We start from the raw sequence: 19767 nt of genomic DNA, 5'->3' as shown, positions 1-19767 counted from the left end.
ACAAGGACCTACATCCCAGATTGCTCTATCCAGCAAAGCTCTCATTTAGAATGGAAGGGCAGATAAAGTACTTCTCAGATAAGGTCAAGTTAAAGGAGTTCATCATCACCAAGCCCTTATTTTATGAAATGCTAAAGGGACTTATCTAAGAAAAGAAGATAAAGAAAAGACATGTATAGTAAAAGGACAGCAAACTCACAAATATCAACAACCACACCTAAAGCAAAACCAAAAGAAACTAAGTAAACAACTAGAACAGGAATAGAACCACAGAAATGGAGGGCACATGGAGGGTTAGCAGCAGGAGGGTGGGAGGAGGAGAGAGGGGGAAAAGGTATAGAGAATAAGTAGCATAGAATGTAGGTTGAAAATAGATAGGGGGAGGGCAAGAATAGTACGGGAAATGTAGAAACTAAAGAACTCATAAATATGACACATGGACATGAACTAAAGGGGGAAATGTGGGTGGGAGGGGGTACAGGGTGGAGGGGAGAGAAGGGGGGAAATGGGACAACTGTAATAGCATAATCAATAAAATATATTAAAAAAAAAAAAAGAAAGTGAGATCGTGTTAAAGTGGCCCACGGCCTTCTTTTTTTTTTTTTTTTTAACTTTTTACTTTGGAACTTTTTTTACTTTTTATTTTATACTTACAGAAAAGTTGCAGAGTACAGACAGTTCCCATATAACTATCACCCAACTTCCCTTCATGTTAACATCTTATGGTACATTTGTCAAAACTAATTAAAAAAACTATCAGTTAATTTGGCCAAACTATCTGTATTTTCATCAGTCTTTCCACTAACTTCCTTTTTCTGTTCAGGATCCAAAGCAGAATACCACATTGCACTTGGTGAACCAATTTTCCTTTTTAATTGAGATGGAGTTCACAGAACATAAAACTAACCATTTAAAAATGAGCAATTCAGTGGCATTTAGCATAATGCAATGTTGTACAACCACTTCTGTCTAGTTCCAAAACATTTTCATGACCCCAAAATCAGACTCCATACTGGTCAAGCAGTTACTCCCCATGTTTCCCACCCCCACCCCCTGGCAACCACTAATCTCCATTTCTTTTACGCTCCTCACAGCATTTAGCACAATGCCATGTACCTACCTACCTGAGAGGCACAATAGTCTAGTGGGGTTATGAGGATTTTTTTGGTGGGGAGTTGGGGGATTAGGGTTTCATTATACATACTAAAATGTGCATATGTGTTTAGAGATTGATGGATTTTCACAAACTAAACACATCCATATAATTCACAATCAGATCAATAAACAACATGACCATCACCCTAAAAACCCCTTTGGTCTCCCAGTCATTCCCTGTCTCCCCAGTGATAATCGCTCTCCTGACTTCCAATAGCACAGATTAATTTTGCCAGTTTGTATTGCATATCAATGAAGTTATACAATATGTACCCTTGTGTCTGACTACTTTTGTTCTATTTTATGTTTACTCATATCATTGCATTCGTAATACTTTTTTATGAATCGGAGTGAAAGATTAAGGTAAAGTTAGGGGATGGGGCTGAGAACAGGTCTTCCAGTTAAGAGTGAAACATGGGAAAAATAGATTACATCAAACAATAACATTTTAAAATTCTCCACTCTGTTTGGGCTTTTATTGGTAGATGATCCTAATTATTTTTTAGTTGTGAAACGGGTATTACCAAAGCAATGTTGGGTGGGAGATCTAAACTGAGGGAGGCGGGGATGAATTACCCCTATGAGTTGAAGTAGCATGTTTAGCGGGCATTGCAGAGTAAACCCAGTGTGAGGTGGGACAAATTGTGTAATCTCCCTGGTGATTGTTTTCCCAATCTGTAAAATTAGGTAAGTGAATGTAAAGTGCATGGTACTGCCCCTGACTCTTTAATGCACAAAATCATTAATTCCTGTCAACGAGGTTCAAATGAATCAGGAGGCTTTGCTAAAATTAAAAATAGCAAAGTTTCATTCAAGTGTCTAGGTTTGCAAACCTGAAACTAGGCAATTCCCAGAGTATCCTGAAGGAGAAAGAAGTTTTAAGAGTTTTTATAGTAAAAAGTACATTTTTGAGAAGAGTCAGCCCTGCATTCTTAGCCTTTGCTCTGATCTGAGGTGGTAATCTTTCAGGTGTCCAGTGGTCTGGGTCATTAACTGGGTTGGACAGATGGTTATCTTTGGAGTTCATGTACATCCAGGCATGGATGCACAACTGAAAAGTTTAAATTCCCAGGCTAGTTAAAGCAAGAATAGAATCGTTTCCTTATGCCTCAACCTACTTGATTTTAATAATTTGGCAGCTTCCCCATAGTGACTCCATTTTATTTCTCCACTCTTCATTCCTTTCTATCACCTTCCTTATCTGAATACAGATCAGAACTCTAGTAGCTGGGAATTAAGCGGTGTCATATTTCCTTAGCATTAAACCTCTCTACCTCTTTAACTTGGAATATAAAGAAGGTATAACACAGGTTTGGGTTACAGATTTTGAGAAGCAAAAGCTTATAATAAGGGTAGTACAATCAACTGGCTTCCTCCACAGTTCAAAGTTAACTTTTCAATAATCCCTGATTCACCTGTATAAAAGCATTCCTTTGTTAGGGTAGTGACCCCGACCCCCACTTCACTTACCCAATCCTGCCAATTGACCCAAGCCCCAAAAGCCTCACTAGATTCCCCCTACCTCTTCTCGTACTCTGTCCCAAACTGCCCGCCCCCCGCCCCCACCAACACCTGCGGTCAGGTGTACTCACTAGACAGGTCTAATGCCTACAGTGTCCATGTCTTTCAAATCACATCTCCCAACCATGGCACAGAGTAGACCCTCAGCAATTACAATGGAATACATTTTCTCTTAAAAGTTGGAAGGCAGCCTGGTGCTGAGCTCAACAACTTCAAAATGCTCAGTCCGTAAAAATGCACTTAGCAATTGTGTTAGGCATTACAGTGTTGTTTTAATGTCCTGGCATCCTATTATTCTTTCAACAAGTAATTAACTAGCACCAAGAATGCTCTAAGTCGGGGAGGGGAGGACTGTAAAGTGACCTACGGCGCCGGAACCGAAGCAGGTTCACTCCAAGGGACCCGAGGTTCCTCTCCAGGACGCTCAGGCCTTTCCCAGCCTGTGCGCTGGCTCGGAGCCGGGAGGGGCGGGCTCTCGGGCCCTTCCGCGCACCCGATTGGCCAGGCCCTGAGCCTCCTGTGCCCTAGAGAGTCAGGGGCTGGAGCCGATCAGCCCACCGGCGATGTGTTCCCGGGGGTGATGGGGCGGAGTGTGAGGAGGAGCGTTGCTTCCGGGAAGCAGCTCCGCCCCAGTGTGCTGGGGACTCTAGAGAGTGCGTGATAGCTGCGTGATAGCTGCGTGATAGCTGTGGCGGTGGCAAGAGCGTAGACTCGCAGCTCTTGGGAGGTAGGTAAGGGGGGCCGGACTCTGGGAGGTGGCGTACTGGGAGGCGGGGGCTGTGGCCCCAAGAGTCCCACGTGCCCAGACCTATACTGTGCTGTGCGCCTGAAGCACTGGCAGTGCAGCCAGGGACCGTCCTGTGGGGAAGGTATTTTTGCTCTGAAAGGTAGACTGTCGTGCTGCAGCTGGGTTGGGGTCTCCGCGGAGCCGCAGCCCTTGAGGGCCGCTGTCCGGGCCCCGCGTCTGCTCTCTGGGGTTTACTCCCTTGGACACCGCGGGAGCGGTGCTGCTGGAGCGGTGCAGAGCCCGAGGTACCATCGCCAATGAGGGAGGGAAGTGGAAGTTACAGCCGTTTTGTGCCACGTTTGTATGCACGGTACATGCACTGGACCATTCAGTCTTTACAACAGCCCATTGAGGGCGGTTCAAGTCCTCGTTTACCAGATGAGGAAACTGAAGTCACACAGCTGGAAAGTGACAACTAGTATATGAACCCATGTGTGCAGACTCCAAAACCCACACAGCCGTCATGCTGCCCGCTGCAGCCAGGTTTAGAGCAGCCAGCCTGCACCTCTCCCCCATCGGCTTCACCCAGAGCTCCCCACAGCTCTGCTGTGGGCTCAGCAGTCTGCACCTGTGTGTGAAGGGGTACGGTGGGCACTGAAAACTGGGCTGCGGGAGACCTGGATTCTAGCCCTAGAACTGCCATGACCCCCCGCATGATTGGGCCTGTGTCTGTCTTTTGAGTCCAGTTTCACCATCATTTTGATGATGTAACCTGGCAAATTCTCCACATAGCTCCTCATAGCTTGCCCAGAGGAAACCGGGCTCTTCAAAGCTCCAGGTCAAGGCCCAGGTCTCATTCTTGTTTTTAATTCCTGTAAGTAGCCCTGGGACAGGCCCAGAGTGGATATTCAGGAAATGTGAGTTGCATAAACAAATCCGTCCCTTTTCAGAACTGCTTAACAGCTGCTGTTTTGGGCCCCTGTGGGGCTTTGGACTTTTCAGCCCTGACCACCTTCTACCTAGGCAGCCCTCCTGACTGCCTCCTCCCTGGCTGGCTTGCGGCGGAGCCTGCCAGAACAAGCAGCAGGTCCCACCCTCTGTGCCAAGACCACAGCCTCTGGAATCCCCAGCTGCGCACAACATGGGGGGTTCAGACCCTGCAGCTCTTTCTCAGCCCCTCCTGGTGGCTCCTCTGAGGGCCTGACTTAGCTTACTCCCAGGTTGGGGAACTTGCCTTCTAAGGAAGATGATACCTTCACAATCAGTCTCAAAAGCTGCTTATCCCTCAATGTCCCCTCTTCCATGAAGCCTTCCTTGACTCCCACAGCAACTGGGCCATCCCTCTCTATTGTAGCATCTGTGTGGTGATTATTTCTCCTCTCTCACAGAAGCTGCTCCAAGGCAGAGACCTCCCCCTGGCCCCCCACCTCGGATGTCTTGGAAGACCCTGTAGCCCACACAGAGTTGAGTGAAAGTTCTCCCTTCTGGGTGTGGTGCAGGAGGCAAAGCTGCGAGGGCATGCCAGGAGATTTAGTTCCAGCTCAGTTCTATTTCCAATAGAAAAGTAGCTACGTGTTTACTGTGTGGCTAGCACATACCTCTCCTCTATCTCTAATCTCTGCCAGTTTGATAGTTTAGCTCCCATTTCATATATTACAAAGTGAAGAATCTGAAAAGCCAGCAATCTCTCAGAGTCATGCATAGAGCACAGACCAGACCTGGGGCTCTTTGACCTTGCAGTGCGGTTTTTTTTCTGCGCCACCGCCACTGTCTACTGCCTTCCAGCTAAGCTAACCTGTACTAATGTGGCTGAGCATGGTGCTGGGGCCCATGGTGACTTGCTGTTGACTTCAGTGAGGTGTCACAGGATTTAAGCCGTGGCTTGCAGGCTCGCTTGATTTGGAGAAGTGCCCTCCTCCCTAGTGTATGAACATATTTCCCAATCTTTTAGGGACTTTTTGCAAAGCCCAGGCACAGCTTCGGCTCTGCAAACAGAGATGCGGCTGTGTTGCCCAGAGTTGTTTTTCAACCCCAGAGATACTAATTCAGCGCCAGTTGTGACAGAGCGGCCATGGGTTGTGTAGGTAATGGAGCTGGGCCCGAAGGCAGGAGACCCCACTGTCAAACCCAGCCTGTGCCCGACTCACCTTGCAGTGTCAGACAAGCCCTATTGCCTCTGTGCACCTGGTTTTCCACGTCTGCATGTAAGAGTTAAACAGGATCAGTGATTGTCAACTTCACTGGTTTTGTTACTGATACCCATTTCTCACATCAAATCTCTGAACCCTAAACTTTAAAAAAAAAAAAAAAAGAACAGCTTAAACGGAGGCTTCCCCCTCACCACTCTCACCCTCCTCCCTTGTCCCCCACCCCCAAGCTCCACTCTCCTTGGGGTGAAATGTGGGCGGCAGAGCTCCTAGGCAGCCCTGCCCTGTTGTTTCTGATAAACAGAAGGCATTTGCTGTGTGCCCCTCGCCCCAGCCCCCCTCCCCCACCTTCTAAAGTAGAAGCAAGGGTAGGAAGCCAGTGGAATGCAGCTTTGGATTCCAGAAGCTGGAGCCTGTTTACAAAGGTTGCTATCTCAGAAGCAGATCAGAGACAGGCGGAGATCCAGCTTCAGAATCTGACATTGAGCAAGTCACTTAACCTCTCTGAACCTCCACTCCCTTATCACTAAAAGTTAGAATGATTCTCTGCAATTAAATGAGATCATGTATACTGTGTATGTAAAATGCCTAGACCAGCACATAACATACGCTCCATATATTCGTCTCTTATTTCCTCCATCTGTCCAGCCACCAAAGCAAAGATAGCGAGGCAGAGAGGTGCCTCCTGAATCAAGTGTGTACCAGCCCTAGTGGATAAAACCCTGCACTCTTTGTCTAGAACAGATTCAAATTCTGGCTCACTTACTAACTGGCTGTGTGCCCTTGGGCAAGTGACTTAAGCTCTTTGAGCTAGGCGAATCCATGGCAGACCTCAGAGCAAAATCTTGCACAGAATGGGTACTTAGGACTTTGTAACTACTGAATGATTGCTCTTTTGGGGGTTGGAACAACTTTGGGGAGGCCTGGCTTGCTCCTGTGTCAGATGATGGGGCTGGCTCAAGGGTGGGGTGGCAGGGTGCATCTGTGTGTGGCTCCTGATAACCCTGACCCTGACGGACTGGAGGGTCAGATAAAACGGGGCCTGGGAGGCTGTGGGGAGAGAAGGCATCTTCAGTGTAGTAAAGGACTGCCCAGGCCCAGGGAGTGTGTAACGTTGGATAAGCCCCTGCCTTGAGGTTCCGCCCACGCAGGAAGAGATGGGTGGCTCTTGGCTCTTTTTTTCTCCACTACTTTGGCTACTGAGTGTTCCCCCAGGCACCTTGTCTGAAGGCAGGGTGGGGGTACGTGGGCCACCAATCTGTGCTGTCTAGAAGCAGGCAAGTTTATTGAATAGGATAGAATTTATTACAGGGTAATTCACTTATAGGAAGATTGGGTCATGGCAGAAGAGATGAGCCAGCAGCGTGCACAGATCAGCCTCCACTGCGAGACAGTGCTGTGATAAACGTTTCATAGTGCAGCTGAGCTACTAACGGTTGACAAGGCAAAGGGACAAAGAATTCAGTGAGTCAGGAACCATAGCTCCTGGTAGTCTTGTGATGGATAATTGCTTAGAATTAATGCCAACACCTAGTTTGATATTAATTTCAGTTGCTGTGCCATTCTGGGCATTTACTCATAGAAATCTATATGGTTACACTAGGTAAGCTTACAGGACACCGCTAATCATTAACTTGGGGCTTTGGTGCTGGCTGAGACTAGATAGGTCAGAGTTCTCGGCATGGAAAAACAAAAGCAGGGATACAAAGATGGAGTCAGTTTTGTTCACATGAACATGTGTACACACCTCCAAAAGGAAGTGTCTAAAATGGAGCTCTCTACCTCCTCTCCAAGCTCTGCTCCCCGCTACCCTCTCCCTGCCTGGTCCCTGTCTCACTGGCTCCCTGCCTGGTCCCTGTCTCACTGCCCTCCTGGTGAGACAAGCTCGGAACATCCACCCCAAGAGACGGCCCCTTGACTGCCTTATGATGGCCCTTCCTTCTCTGCCCCTCTGACCCATAGCCTCTGTGCTCCTCTGCTTCCAGCCTGCTGTGCTTGGCCGATAAGAATTTTCCTCTTACCGCCAGGCTCGGACTAGGCGACTCTCTGCCCCCTGGTCAGAAACCTTCCCTGTCCTGGATCTGGCCCCCTCTCGCCCCCTCCCTTCTATACACACATGGCTCAATGGCCTCCTAGGTTCTGAGAACAGTCCATAGGCCCTCCCGCCCCCTTCTTCCCCACCTTTACTCCTCTCTTCCCCTCCTGAGGGAATGTTCTCCCCTTGCCCTCTGACTAGCTGAACCCACTCATCCTGCAAAACCAAGTTCAAGTCCTCATCTTTCAGCAAGCTTCTTCTGGCCTCCAAACTCACATTGAAACTCATCGTTCTTTCAAGGTGGGCTCTACCTCTCCAAGACGCACTCAGTCAGCCCCGCCTCCCAGGACTGGAGTGCCAACTCAATGAGAAATCATATATGCAAGTGCCCAGCATGGCCTGGCACATAGTAGGTGCTCAAAAAAATGATTATGCCTCAGGCATTAATTATTTGGTATTCTGTGTAATTAAACATTTACTATGTGGCAGAGTGAATAGAGAATGCAAAAAATGAACTCACTGTGGACCCTGCCCTGCAAAAGTTCTGTCTGTTGAAACAAGATAAGATAGACCCACAGAGACCTGTTGTGTAAGAGAGAGTGTGATCTGGGCAGGACAAGAAACTTCAGTGGGAGAGGGAAGGAGGGAGTGCCTTGCGGAGAACCCAGTAAGGTTTGGGGCTGAAGCTGTGGAGAGAGCACAGGCCTTCTAGATCAAGGGCACAGGGTGAGCAGAGCCAGAAGCTGGCCAAGTGTGGCTTGTGTGTGGGGAGCAGCCGGAGGCTCTGGGGCTGGAAGAGATGGCATCAGTGGCCACTCTACAGGACGTGTGTGTCTGTCTGTCTGTCAGGCACGGAGCTATTTAATCCTCTTAATGTGACCTGCCTGATCAGAGGTCCATGTACCAAGGGGTTAACTGCTTTTCTCTAGAGATAGAATTACAAAAGATTTTTTTCTCTTTTGGCTTATCTAAAATTTCTGCCAAGCGCACGGACATTTTTCATGGAATAAACAAAGTATAAATGTTGGCTAGATCAGTGCTTCTCATACTAGCTTCCAATTCAGCCGAGATTGATCCTTTGATAACACAAAATAAAAATGAATGACTAGAAAAAATGTTATTTAGAAAGAAAAAGAGCCCTGGCTGGTGTGGTTCAGTGGATTGAGTGCTGTCCTGCGAACCAAAGGGTCACTGGTTCGACTCCCAGTCAGGGTACATGCCTGGGTTGTGGGCCAGGTCCCCAGTAGGGGGCACTCAAGAGGCAACCACACATTGATGTTTCTTTACCTCTCTCCCTCTCTTCCCCTCTCTAAAAATAAATAAATAAATAAATAAATAAATAAATAAATAAAATCTTTAAAAAAGAAAAAGAGAGGCCATAAAAATAACCCAGATTTTATAGGATCAGGTTCAGATTGCTATGGAAGTTTAAGTCCTACTTTTATTTCTTTACTTATCGTATAGACCAGCAGAGATTGGTGAACCACACTCAGAGGAACATGGGTTGGAGCGCAGGAGAGGCAGGAACCGGGGAGAGCCTGCCTGGCTCTTTCCTCCCTGGGTACAGGGGCCATACCTCATGCTCCTCCCATTCCCCTACACAGCTGAGCATCCAGCAGATATCCCGGGAGCCCTCCCTTCCAACCAGCTGGCTGCCCTGTGCCCTCCCTGCTCACCATGCAGCCCCAGTCTGTTCTGCACAGCGGCTACTTCCACCCACTGCTTCGGACCTGGCAGACAGCCGCCGCCACCCTCGGTGCCTCCAACCTCATCTACCCCATCTTTGTCACGTGAGTCCCCAGAATGAGCTGAGTCACTGACCCGCAGGGTGTGTGCGTGCGTGGGTGGGTGTGTGTGTGAGCCAAGCCGGCATCTGTTGGGGGCAGTAAAGTGAGCTGCCAGCTTGGAGCTCACGATACTGGAAGTTGCCTGCTGGGTTAAGGACAGCTGTCTTAGGAACAAGACAAACCTTGGCAAGAACCCAATCTTCCCATTTGGAAAAAAAGAATAACCCTCACCTGCCGTCCTGAGCTTTTGAATAAGACAGAAGCTGGGAAGGTAGTCTGTAGACTGTAAAGTGTACATGTACATGTAACAGGTGGCAGTCAGGTTTATTAAAAATAGCGACAGCTGACATTTATTGAGTACTTGCTGTGTACCAGGTACTGTAAGCATCTACATCTGTTATCTTTCAGCCCTGACAGTATCCATCTAAGGAAGGTGTGGATACTGCCCCCTAGATTATCATCTCCCTGAGGGCAGGGATTCTTGTCTGCTTTCTTTGCTGTTATACTGCCAGAGCCCAGAACAGTGCCTGGCGTATAAGAAGTGCTCAATAAGTATTTGTGGTATGAATGAATGAATGAATGAATCCACCCAGGATACAGATGAAGGGCCTGAGGCTCAAAGGGATGGTACAACTTGGCCAGGGTCACCCAGTCAGTAACGGACTGTGATAGCAAGCGAGGACCTTCTCACTTCAGAGTCTAAGGTCTTAACCACTTGACTGCTTCCTAGGATTACTTATCTGTTAGTACACTTGCTCTTGTTGTCACTGTCATTCTTGTTGTTCCTATTATTATTTCAGGCCCTGGGCTTGGCCAGGCAGGGGAACCAGACTCTGGACCCTATCCCCCTCCCACCATCTCCATCTCCATGTTTCTTCCCAGCTCCCCACCCATCCCCCTCAGTCACGCCCTCCCCCACTGGCCCTCCCCACAGCTCCCAGTCCATAGCCCACCCCCACTCTTGCAGGGATGTTCCTGATGATGTACAGCCTATTGCCAGCCTTCCAGGAGTGGCCAGGTAGGAGCCATGGTGGGGAGGGCAGGGGGTGATGGAGGGAGGGATTCTAGAGGTGGAGGTACCAGGAAGCAGAGGCAGACCCAGGAGGTAGAAGATCCAGAGAGTCTGACTTCAGCCCAGTAGCAAGAAGGATCTTATCAGGGTCACAGTTGTTCCCTCCCCCACAGAAGAGGCAGCCTCGTGCAGTGATGGGCCGCCCTTCACCAGAGGCGCCATAGCAGAGTCTGGGAGAGGAGAGCTTAGCTTCAAATGGGAGTTCAAAGAAAGAGCCTCGGAGGGTCTTCCCACGGCTGAATGCCATAGCTCTGCCACTTGGGGCCTCGGCTTCCCCATCTGCTTGGTGGGAACGTTTCTGCCCCTCCCTGTACTGTGGGGCGTGAGCCCTCCTGGTACCAGGTGCACCGTGGCTCTGAACCGAGGCACAGCGTGGCAAGGTGGGGAGGACCGGTTCCCAGGACCTGCCTCACTTCAGCCCCTCCCCCACCCCACGCAGGTACGGTGTGAACCGGCTAGAAGAGATGCTGCGGCCCCTGATAGAAGAGGGCCTGCGCTGCGTCCTGGTCTTTGGCGTCCCCAGCAGAGTTCCCAAGGTGAGGAATCAGAGGAGCAGTCCGAGGGGAGGGGAAGGGGAGCCTGGGTGAGGGTGAGCCGAGGTTCCACACTGACCACCCCTGCATTCCCGCCCTGTGCCGGCCCTGGGGCCACAGGTGCATGGACATGGCCCCCGTTATTAAGACAGCAAGAAGCTAAGCAGGGTTATGACGCCCTGACTGGGCGAGTCAAGTCTTCTCTGTAAAATGGGGACCGCCCTCACTGTGCCTCCTTGTCCGGGACTCTGCTAGTGGTACAAGGAGAGGGACGGGGCTGCAGTCTGTGAGGGCCATTGTGCCCTTTATTTTTTAAGTATATTTTATGGATTATACTGTTACAATTGTCCCAATTTTTTCCCCTGAATCTCCCCTCCACCCTGCACCCCCCCAACCCTCCAGCCTTCACCCCCCTTAGTTCATGTCCATGGGTCGTACATATAAGTTCTTCAACTTCTCTGTTTCCTATATCCTTGTCTACTTCATGCCTATCAATTATGCTTCTTATTCCCTGTACCTTCCCACTTTCATTCTTCCCCCCATCCCCGCCAAAAACCCTCCATGTGATCTCCATTTCTCTGATTGTGTTCTGTTCCAGTTGTTTGCTTAGCTTGTTTTTGTTTTGGTTTTAGGTTCGGTTGTTGATAATTGTGAGTTTGTTGTCATTTTGCTGTTCATAGTTTTGATCTTTTTCTTAGATAAGTCCTTTGAACATTTCATATAATAAGGGCTTGGTGATGATGAACTCCTTTAACTTGACCTTGTCTGAGAAGCACTTTATCTGCCCTTCCATTCTAAATGATAACTTTGCTGGATAGAGTCATCTTGGATGTAGGTCCTTGCCTTTCATGACTTGGAATACTTCTTTCCAGTCCCTTCTTGCCTATAGAGAAATGATCTGATAGTTTTCTGGGCACTCCTTCGTTGGTAACTCTCTCCTTTCCTCTTGCTGCTTTTAAGATTCTTTCTTTATCTTTAATCTTGGGATAATTTAATGATGATGTGCCTTGGTGTGTTTCTCTTTGGGTCCAATTTCTTTCTTTTTTTTTTTAAGATTTTATTTATTTATTTGTTTGTTTGTTTTTTAGAGAGAGGAAGGGAGGGAGAAAGAGAGGGAGAGAAACATCAATGTGTAGTTGTCTCTCACGCACCCCCTCCTGGGGACCTGGCCTGCAACCCAGGCATGTGCCCTGACTGGGAATCAAACCGGTGACCCTTTGGTTTGCAAGCCAGCACTCAGGCCACTGAGCCATACCAGCCAGGGCCTGGGTCCAATTTCTTTGGAACTCGCTGAGCTTCCTGGAGTTGCTAGAAGTCTGTTTCCTTTGCCGGATTGGGGAAGTTCTCCTTTATTATTATTTCAAATAAATTTTCAACTTCTTGCTCTTCCTCTTTTCCTTCTGGCACCCCTATAATTTGGGTATTGGAACACTTATAGTTGTCCCAGAGGTTCCTAAGCCTTTCTGCAATTTTTTTCAGTTCTTGTTTCTTCATTCTGTTCCGGTTGGATGTTTATTTCTTCCTTCTGCTCCAGATTGTTGAGTTGGGTCCTGATTTCCTTCCTGTCACTGTTGGTTCCCTCAATATTTTGCTTTATTTCACTTTGGGTAGCCTTCATTTGTTCCTTCATTTTGCAACCGTCTATGAGCATCCTGACTACCAGTGTTTTGAACTCTGCATCAGATAGGTTGTCTACTCCTATCACTTAGTTCTTCTGGAGTTTTGATCTGCTCTTTCATTTAGGCCATATTACTTTGTCTCAGTGCACCTGTTGTGTTGTAGGGGGTGGGGCCTTAGGTATTCTCCTCGGGGGAGGCAACCCTCTTTGCTGCGTTGTGGTGCTGTCTCAGGGGGAGCAGTCAGAGAGGGAACAATGCGTCTCATTTACTCTGCTCTAGCCCCACTTTCCAACAAACAAACTGTCTATCGTGTGAGACTGGGAATTTCTCCTGCTGTGGCAACCCCATGCTAGTTTATAGCTAGCTTGAGTCTTTAGCTTCCTGTTCAGCCAGCTCCGCCTCGCTCACGCAGTCCGCTGTCTTGCTCAAAGCGCATGCAGCCTTGCCCAGCCAGTCCTACGCCTTGCCACGGGTCCTCTCTGCCCGCTGGCTGCCCGTCTGGGTCTCTCCTACCGATCCGGAGAATGTTTCTTTCACTCCTTGGTTGTCGGAGTTCCATGCAGTTTGATTATCTGGCACTTCTGGTGGTTTATTGTATTTAGATTGGTTGTTATCTTCCTTGGGTTGTTCGAGGAAGCGAAGGGTTTCTACCTACGCCTCCATCTTGGCCAGAACTCCTTGTGCCTGTTGAAGGCTCCCTGTGACAGGTGTGCTGCTCCATCCTTCCTGCCTCTAGGACGAGCGGGGCTCTGCAGCCGACTCCGAGGACTCCCCGGCTGTGGAGGCGATCCGTCTGTTGCGTAAGACCTTCCCCGGCCTCCTGGTGGCCTGCGACATATGCCTGTGTCCCTACACCTCCCACGGTCACTGCGGTGAGTTTCCCCCTGCACTGGCCCTGCTGCCACTGCCCACCTCCCCTCACAGTGGGGTGGGCCAGGGTCTAAGATGCCCTTCGGACCCGGCTGTCTGACCCGCAGGGCTTCTGAACAAGAATGGGATTTTCCAGGCCGAGGAGAGTCGCCAGCGGCTGGCAGAGGTGGCTTTGGCTTATGCCAAGGCAGGTGAGTGAGCCACCAGCAGGGATGAGGACCTCTGGGTCAGGGAGGTGACAGAGTAGACAGGAGGGTCCTGGAGTTCTGAAGTCCACCCTCTGTCCCTCAGGATGTCATGTGGTAGCCCCGTCGGACATGATGGATGGACGTGTGGAAGCCATTAAGAAGGCATTGCTGGCACATGGACTTGGCAACAGGGTAGGGGCAGGGAGTGTGGGAGGGGTGAGGGGAGGTCAAGCGAGAGCCTGTGGCTGGACCAGCCCTGCCCCCACATCTGCCAAGAATCACAGAACCAAAAACAGCACTGGACGAGGCCTTTGGGATCTATCTCAACCTCTGCACCTGAGACAAGCAAACCAAGGCCCGGAGCTCTGGCAGAACTAGAACACAGGCACTCCGCTTCTTAGGCTGGGTCCCTTTCCCACCACGTGACCCTGGAATGTCTGGAAAGGGCTAACTGAGCTTCGGCCCCCGTTGTCTCCCCACAGGTGTCAGTGATGAGCTATAGTGCCAAATTTGCTTCCTGTTTCTATGGGCCTTTCCGGTGAGTGGGGGCGGGCGGGGGTCTGCTGTTAAACCCTGACCCTTTAGCCCAAAGCTGGAGCCCACCCTGATGCCTCTGCTTCCCAGGGATGCGGCTCAGTCAAGCCCAGCTTTTGGAGACCGCCGCTGCTACCAGCTGCCTCCGGGAGCCCGAGGCCTGGCCCTCCGAGCAGTGGTGAGTGACCGGAGCTTAAGCCCCAGCCAACCTGTCCCCTCTTCCCTCTCCTCCGGGCACTGCCCACACCGTACCTCATCCGTCAGGACCGGGATGTGCGGGAAGGAGCCGACGTGGTCATGGTGAAGCCGGGAATGCCCTACCTGGACATCGTGCGGGAGGTGAAGGACAAGGTGAGCACCGAGCAGTGACAGGGGGCCTCAGGGAGATGAGAGAATGTGTCCGCGGGCTCTGGGACCTTCGACTGAAGGACTGCAGGATCTCAGAGTTGGAAGCAGTCTGCCCCTGCACAGGGACCCTCCCCTCGGACCCTCCCCTCTCTGCCCCTACCCAGGAACCACCAGTGGGCGGAAGTCTTTGAACAGCTCTGCTTTAACAGTTTGAGAATGGGCCAGGTGGCCAGCGGCCGTTGTGACGCAGGGCATGGGGTTCAAGATGGTCAACAGTTAGGCAGGGAACAAGGGACACTCCCAGGGGCACACCCACCGTGCGCTTATACCTACTGCCGCTTCTCTGCAGCACCCTGAGCTCCCTCTCGCCGTGTACCACGTGTCTGGAGAGTTTGCTATGCTGTGGCACGGAGCCCAGGCTGGGGCGTTTGATCTCAAGGCTGCTGTCCTGGAGGCCATGACCGCCTTCCGCAGAGCAGGTAAGCGGACAGGGTGGGGTTTTTGACTTGTGCCACACGGACTGGTAGGTCCTTTGCCCAGAGAGAGAGGTGAAATGGTGAAACAGCCTGGAAATGCCAGTCGTCCAACAGACACTGGCCGAGCGGAAGAGACGTGCAACTAGAACAGAACGTGGGACAGTTATTTTTTGCTTGTGAGACCTCGGCCTAGACATTCTCTGAACCTTGGTGCCCTGTCTATAATAGAGAAAAGATCCCTGGTGCGTGGTTCTCACGTGGATTAAATGAGATGATATGTGTAAATGTCATATGCTTATCGCTCCATAAATGAGAGCTGGTTTTGTTGGCATGGCACAGTGTGGGCAGGGAACTTATAGCTTATCTATTTCCTCATTGTGCATTTTTTAAAGACTTTATTTATTTTTAGAGCAAGGGGAAGAGAGGGAGAAAGAGGGTCAAAGAAACATCAATATGTGGTTGCCTCTCACATGCCCCCCACTGGGGGACCTGGCCCATAACCCAGGCATGTGCCCTGACTGGGAATCGTCGAACTGGCGAACCTTTGGTTCACAGGCCAGCACTCAGTCCACTGAGCACACCAGCCAGGGCCCACTATGCATTTTATACCTTGGCAAACTGAGGCCCGGAAAGCGAAAATGACTGGACCACGGTCACACAACGTACAGTTCTAGAATTGACCAGAATGGGACTCGGTCTCATGTTGTGTCACCCACTGACTGTGCCTCTTCATAGTAGCCTTCTCCCCCCACTGGCCCTCATCTCCCAGGTGGTCAGGGTCTAAGTTGTTCCACAACAAAAGAGTCAGCTGATGCCCAGCCCCTCCCTTGCTCTCTGTTTCTCTCCCACAAAGGTGCCGACATCATCATCACCTACTACACACCTCAGCTACTGCAGTGGCTGAAGGAGTGATGGAGAGAGTGTGCGAGACCCAAGAACTAGGACTGTACAAAGGTCCCGGGGCCTTGGAGAAGTGAAAACCAAAGTAAATGCTGCTTTTAGAACTGTGCCCTGTGCCCTATTCCTGCTCACATGCTGGCAGGTGCCCAGCAGTGCCAGGTGACTTCTGCCAGCGTGCCAAATCTCACCACTCGCAGCCACATCTCCCTGGGTTCCCCCAAGCTTCTCCACCCTCCTCAGGGCCAGCTCTGAAGCCATCTCTGCCACCGTAGGTCCTTCCTCTGGAGTGGTTTTAGCTAGAAAGCTCCCAGGAGTCACGGGCACAGGTTTGTGATGCCCGGGAGAGGGGTTTGGAGCGTTAGGGGAAGAGGAAGGCAGTTGGATCCTCAGAAGCTCTGGAAAACCCAAGGCCTCTGGCAGCATTGCTGGGCACAGGGACTGAGGCCTAGATTGACCTGTCCGGGTTCAGAGTTGAGATTTGCTGTGATTCCACTGGAAGGCGATTCTCCCAGGCCAGGGGTCACCAGGCTGCCTGAGATCTGCTCTACCCGGAGCCATAAACCCAGAAAAGAGTTACTCTACTGAGCAGAAACATTGCCTGGGGATTACAATGCAGCAGCAAAGAGAGAGATTCTGAGTGTTGGAGATGGCCACCACTGAACAAGCTTTTTATTAAAGAGATATTTTTGAGAGCGTACGCGCCACGCCCAGGCACGGTGCCGGGTGCTGAGGATTGAGCCGGACAGACCTCAGCTTGTCTCTCTGCGTGGAAGCTATACAAGGAGAATGGGAGAGACAGACGACAACAAGAAAACAGACAAATAAAGCAGTCACAAACTCTAATAAATGCTTTGAAGGAAATAAAGGGTCTCAGATGGAGAATGACAAATGGTGGGGGGAAGGGTCCTTACGGCACCAGAAGCCACAAGGATGACACCAAATGTGCAAAGATCCTGCAGTGAGAGGCGCTCGGCAGCACTGCTGGCAGCAGGGTGCGGGGTGCAGGGAGGGACGGGCGACAGGGCTGGAGGTTGGTTAGAAAGGCAGATCCCGCACCCTTTAGGAAGCTTGGGTTGTATCTTCCATCGGGCACAAAGACAACTAAAGGATCTTAACCAGTTACGCATGGTCCCGTTTCCCACGCATGCTGTGCTGCTATGGGGGAAATGGAAGGGTGCGGGAAAGCCTGGTTGGAAGGCTACTGCAGACCCCAGGGGGCAATGGTGGTGGCCTGGACCACGGCGCTGACAGTGGAGGTTAGGAGGAAGCCTATGAATTCGGGAGACATTTTAGAGAAAGAATTAGCGGATATTGCTGGTGCTTTAAATCAGGGGTGTGGGAGTGGTAGGGGGAGCTTGTCAAGGGCAAGGCATCGGGAGGAAATAAGGATGCCTTCATGGGTTTCTGGCTGGAGCAACTGGGTGGGTGGTTTCAGTTTTCTTCTGAGACTGACAGGACATAAGTTTTCCACTCATGAAAGTCAGGGAGCCAGCCAAGGAGGGACCTGTTTGCAAGTCCACCTGCCTGCCGGCAAAGTGACAGGGACCCCCAACTCCAGGCCCATAGTAAGCTCAATTTGGACTGTCAAGTCATACAACCCATTTTAAAAATCTGGAATGATAGACTCTCAGCAGCTTCTGTAGTCAGACCAGTCTCTGACTCTTGATAGTTTCCAGAGCTGGGGCCGACTTCATTGAAGACGTGATCTCGGCCTGTGGGGAGGTGGCCAGCCAAAATCAGGGCTCAAAGAGGCACGGAGCTGGGCCTCCCAGGGGGCCTGAGCCGGATCTACCACCTGGAGGCCTGACACTGTCATCAGGTGTGATGGCTCAGTGTCTCGAGGCTCAGACCAGACCGTAACGTTTAACCATCTTAAGCTTCTTGGCTTCCTGTCTCCTGGCCCCTGACCTGTGAGCTCATTTCTAGTTAAAATGATTAGTGTGAAGAGGAAAGCTCTTCAAGACCATCCCAGACTCATCACTGCCAATCAAATACAGGGCCTGGCACTGTTCTAGGCACAGAAAGACAGTAGACAGACACCGCCCTTTGAGAACAGATGGTCCACAGGAAGCAAACCTCTTTTTGTGTGCAAACCCCCCTCCCCCAACACACGCACGCACACGCACACGCACGCACAAGAGGCAACATTAAGTGGAATGAGTTTGCCTGAAAGCCAGGAGGCATGTGTGTCACCAGTGACGTAGTGCAGATGCTATGAAGGCCATCACCAGAACCTGGCCAGGTTTGAAGGATCAGAAAATGCTTCCCTGAGGGGCTGGTATTTAAGCTAGACCGGAAGGATGAGCCACCAAGCTAACGTGTTTAGGGAAGAGCATTCTAGGCAGAGGGAATCCTGGGGCTAGAAAGAGCTGGCAAACAAGGCTGGTGTGGCTGAATCACCGGGAAGAATGGAGAAACCTCCTCCCAATAAATGGTAGTAAAATTAAGGATCTAACACGACACTATTCCTAGCTCTGGTAGTGGTGGGGACCAAGGGCCTAAGTTGCCTTCAGGCATTCTGGTCTAGGTGAGTGGCGCTCTCCTGAGTCGGGACTTGTCGCCGGGGGTGCCAGCCTTGAACCCCCTTCAGCCACCCTGTGTTCTGTCTACAAAGGCAGTGAGTAATGGCCAGGCAGGCAGCTGGAGGGGTTTGGGTGGCCCTGGGGGAGTCTGGTTCCTCCCCAGTCCCATCTCCCGGTGCGGACCCTGCTCTTGCTAGCAGCGATTGTATCCTTGGGCAGAGAACTCAGCTCCCACAGTTTGCATGGCCATTATTCTCGGGCTTCCCAGCGTCACAGCCGATCAGTGAGTGTCAAGGGGCCCCTCTTCACAAGACATTTTCCTATTCCTCGCTCAGATGTGCCAGCTTGAACTGGAGCTTGTCTGTTTCTGACAGGACCTTCCTGCCGGTCACAACCAATAGCCAGCCATCCTTCCTCTCTTTTTGCTTTTCCAAGATCCCTAAAATGACAGCCTCACTGGTCAAATGGTTGAGGGTCCCACAAAGCATCAGGCATGTTAACCAGCCAGTTAATTACCAATTTTCCAATTAAAAAAAAAAAGAATCCTGCTGCTCCATACCCCATGCAGACTGCAAACTCCATGTATTGGGGCCTGTGACGCAGCACCCCGTAATCTGTACTATTCTGGGTTCTCTTGGCTGCAAGTGACAAAAACTAAATTTAATAACAAAGAAGGAAATGATCGGTTTTCATGAGTGGATTGTAATAAGTCAGGAGTGGGTACCTACAGGGTCAGAGGCTCTCACGGAGACCTCTGTCCCTTCCTAGCTTGGCTTTGTTCTCAGATGGTTTTCGCCACTTGACAGTAACATGATACTTAGATGTCCTTTCGACTTCGAATTCCAGAAAAGGATATTTTCAGTCCCATCATTCACATAGCAGATCTCTGGAGGATCGATTGGCCCCGTGATGGTCTGATGGCCGGCGTCGGCTCAGTCACTGCAAACAAGGACATGGGAGATGTGACCCCAGGTCTCCCTCATCACACAGGAGGCTGGCGAAGTCTCGGCGCTTTTGTACCGGTGGTCCCCTTTGCCTGGAAACGCTCCCTGCCAAAAGCTGTATGGCTGCCTCCTTTTCTTGTTAACATCTTGGCTTAAGTGTCACTTCCTCAAGGCAGCCTCTCCTGGCACCCAAGTTAAAGTCATTCCCCAGATGCTCTACTGAGTTCAGTGGATATGGCAAAAGCCAAAGTAACAACAGCTTCAGATGGAAGATCTCTGAGCAGTCCAGAGCTGTGTCAGCTACGTGGTATGGGAGGTCGTGGCCCCCACCTCATCTGTCATCATCAACACGTCTCCCCCTCTGTCTCATGATCAAAGGCGGTGGGTCC

At 50.5% G+C, this 19767-nt stretch overlaps 1 protein-coding gene across 3 annotated transcripts; it reads left to right on the top strand.

Moving 5' to 3' along the window:
* Positions 1-3207: 3207 nt before the first annotated feature.
* ALAD (aminolevulinate dehydratase) lies at positions 3208-18961 on the top strand. 3 transcript variants are annotated; one of them, XM_028526636.2, is made up of 12 exons: positions 3208-3403; positions 9190-9375; positions 10340-10390; positions 10884-10980; positions 13333-13468; positions 13574-13657; positions 13758-13846; positions 14137-14192; positions 14279-14366; positions 14453-14539; positions 14886-15015; positions 15866-18961. In XM_028526636.2, the coding sequence occupies exons 2-12, from the start codon at positions 9263-9265 to the stop codon at positions 15922-15924; spliced, it is 990 nt and encodes a 329-aa protein (XP_028382437.1). In that variant the 5' UTR covers positions 3208-3403; positions 9190-9262; the 3' UTR covers positions 15925-18961. The 3 variants fall into 3 exon arrangements, with proteins under 3 accessions (XP_028382437.1, XP_035877984.1, XP_035877986.1); XM_036022091.1 differs by having other exon boundaries at positions 3225-3407; XM_036022093.1 differs by lacking the exon at positions 3208-3403 and adding an exon at positions 3482-3708.
* The last annotated feature ends 806 nt before the right edge of the window (positions 18962-19767 follow it).

This window comes from Phyllostomus discolor, chromosome 3 (genome assembly GCF_004126475.2).
Source record: "Phyllostomus discolor isolate MPI-MPIP mPhyDis1 chromosome 3, mPhyDis1.pri.v3, whole genome shotgun sequence".
In the NCBI taxonomy this organism is placed as follows: Eukaryota; Metazoa; Chordata; class Mammalia; order Chiroptera; family Phyllostomidae; genus Phyllostomus; species Phyllostomus discolor.
This window is presented reverse-complemented; position numbering and strand designations above follow the sequence as displayed.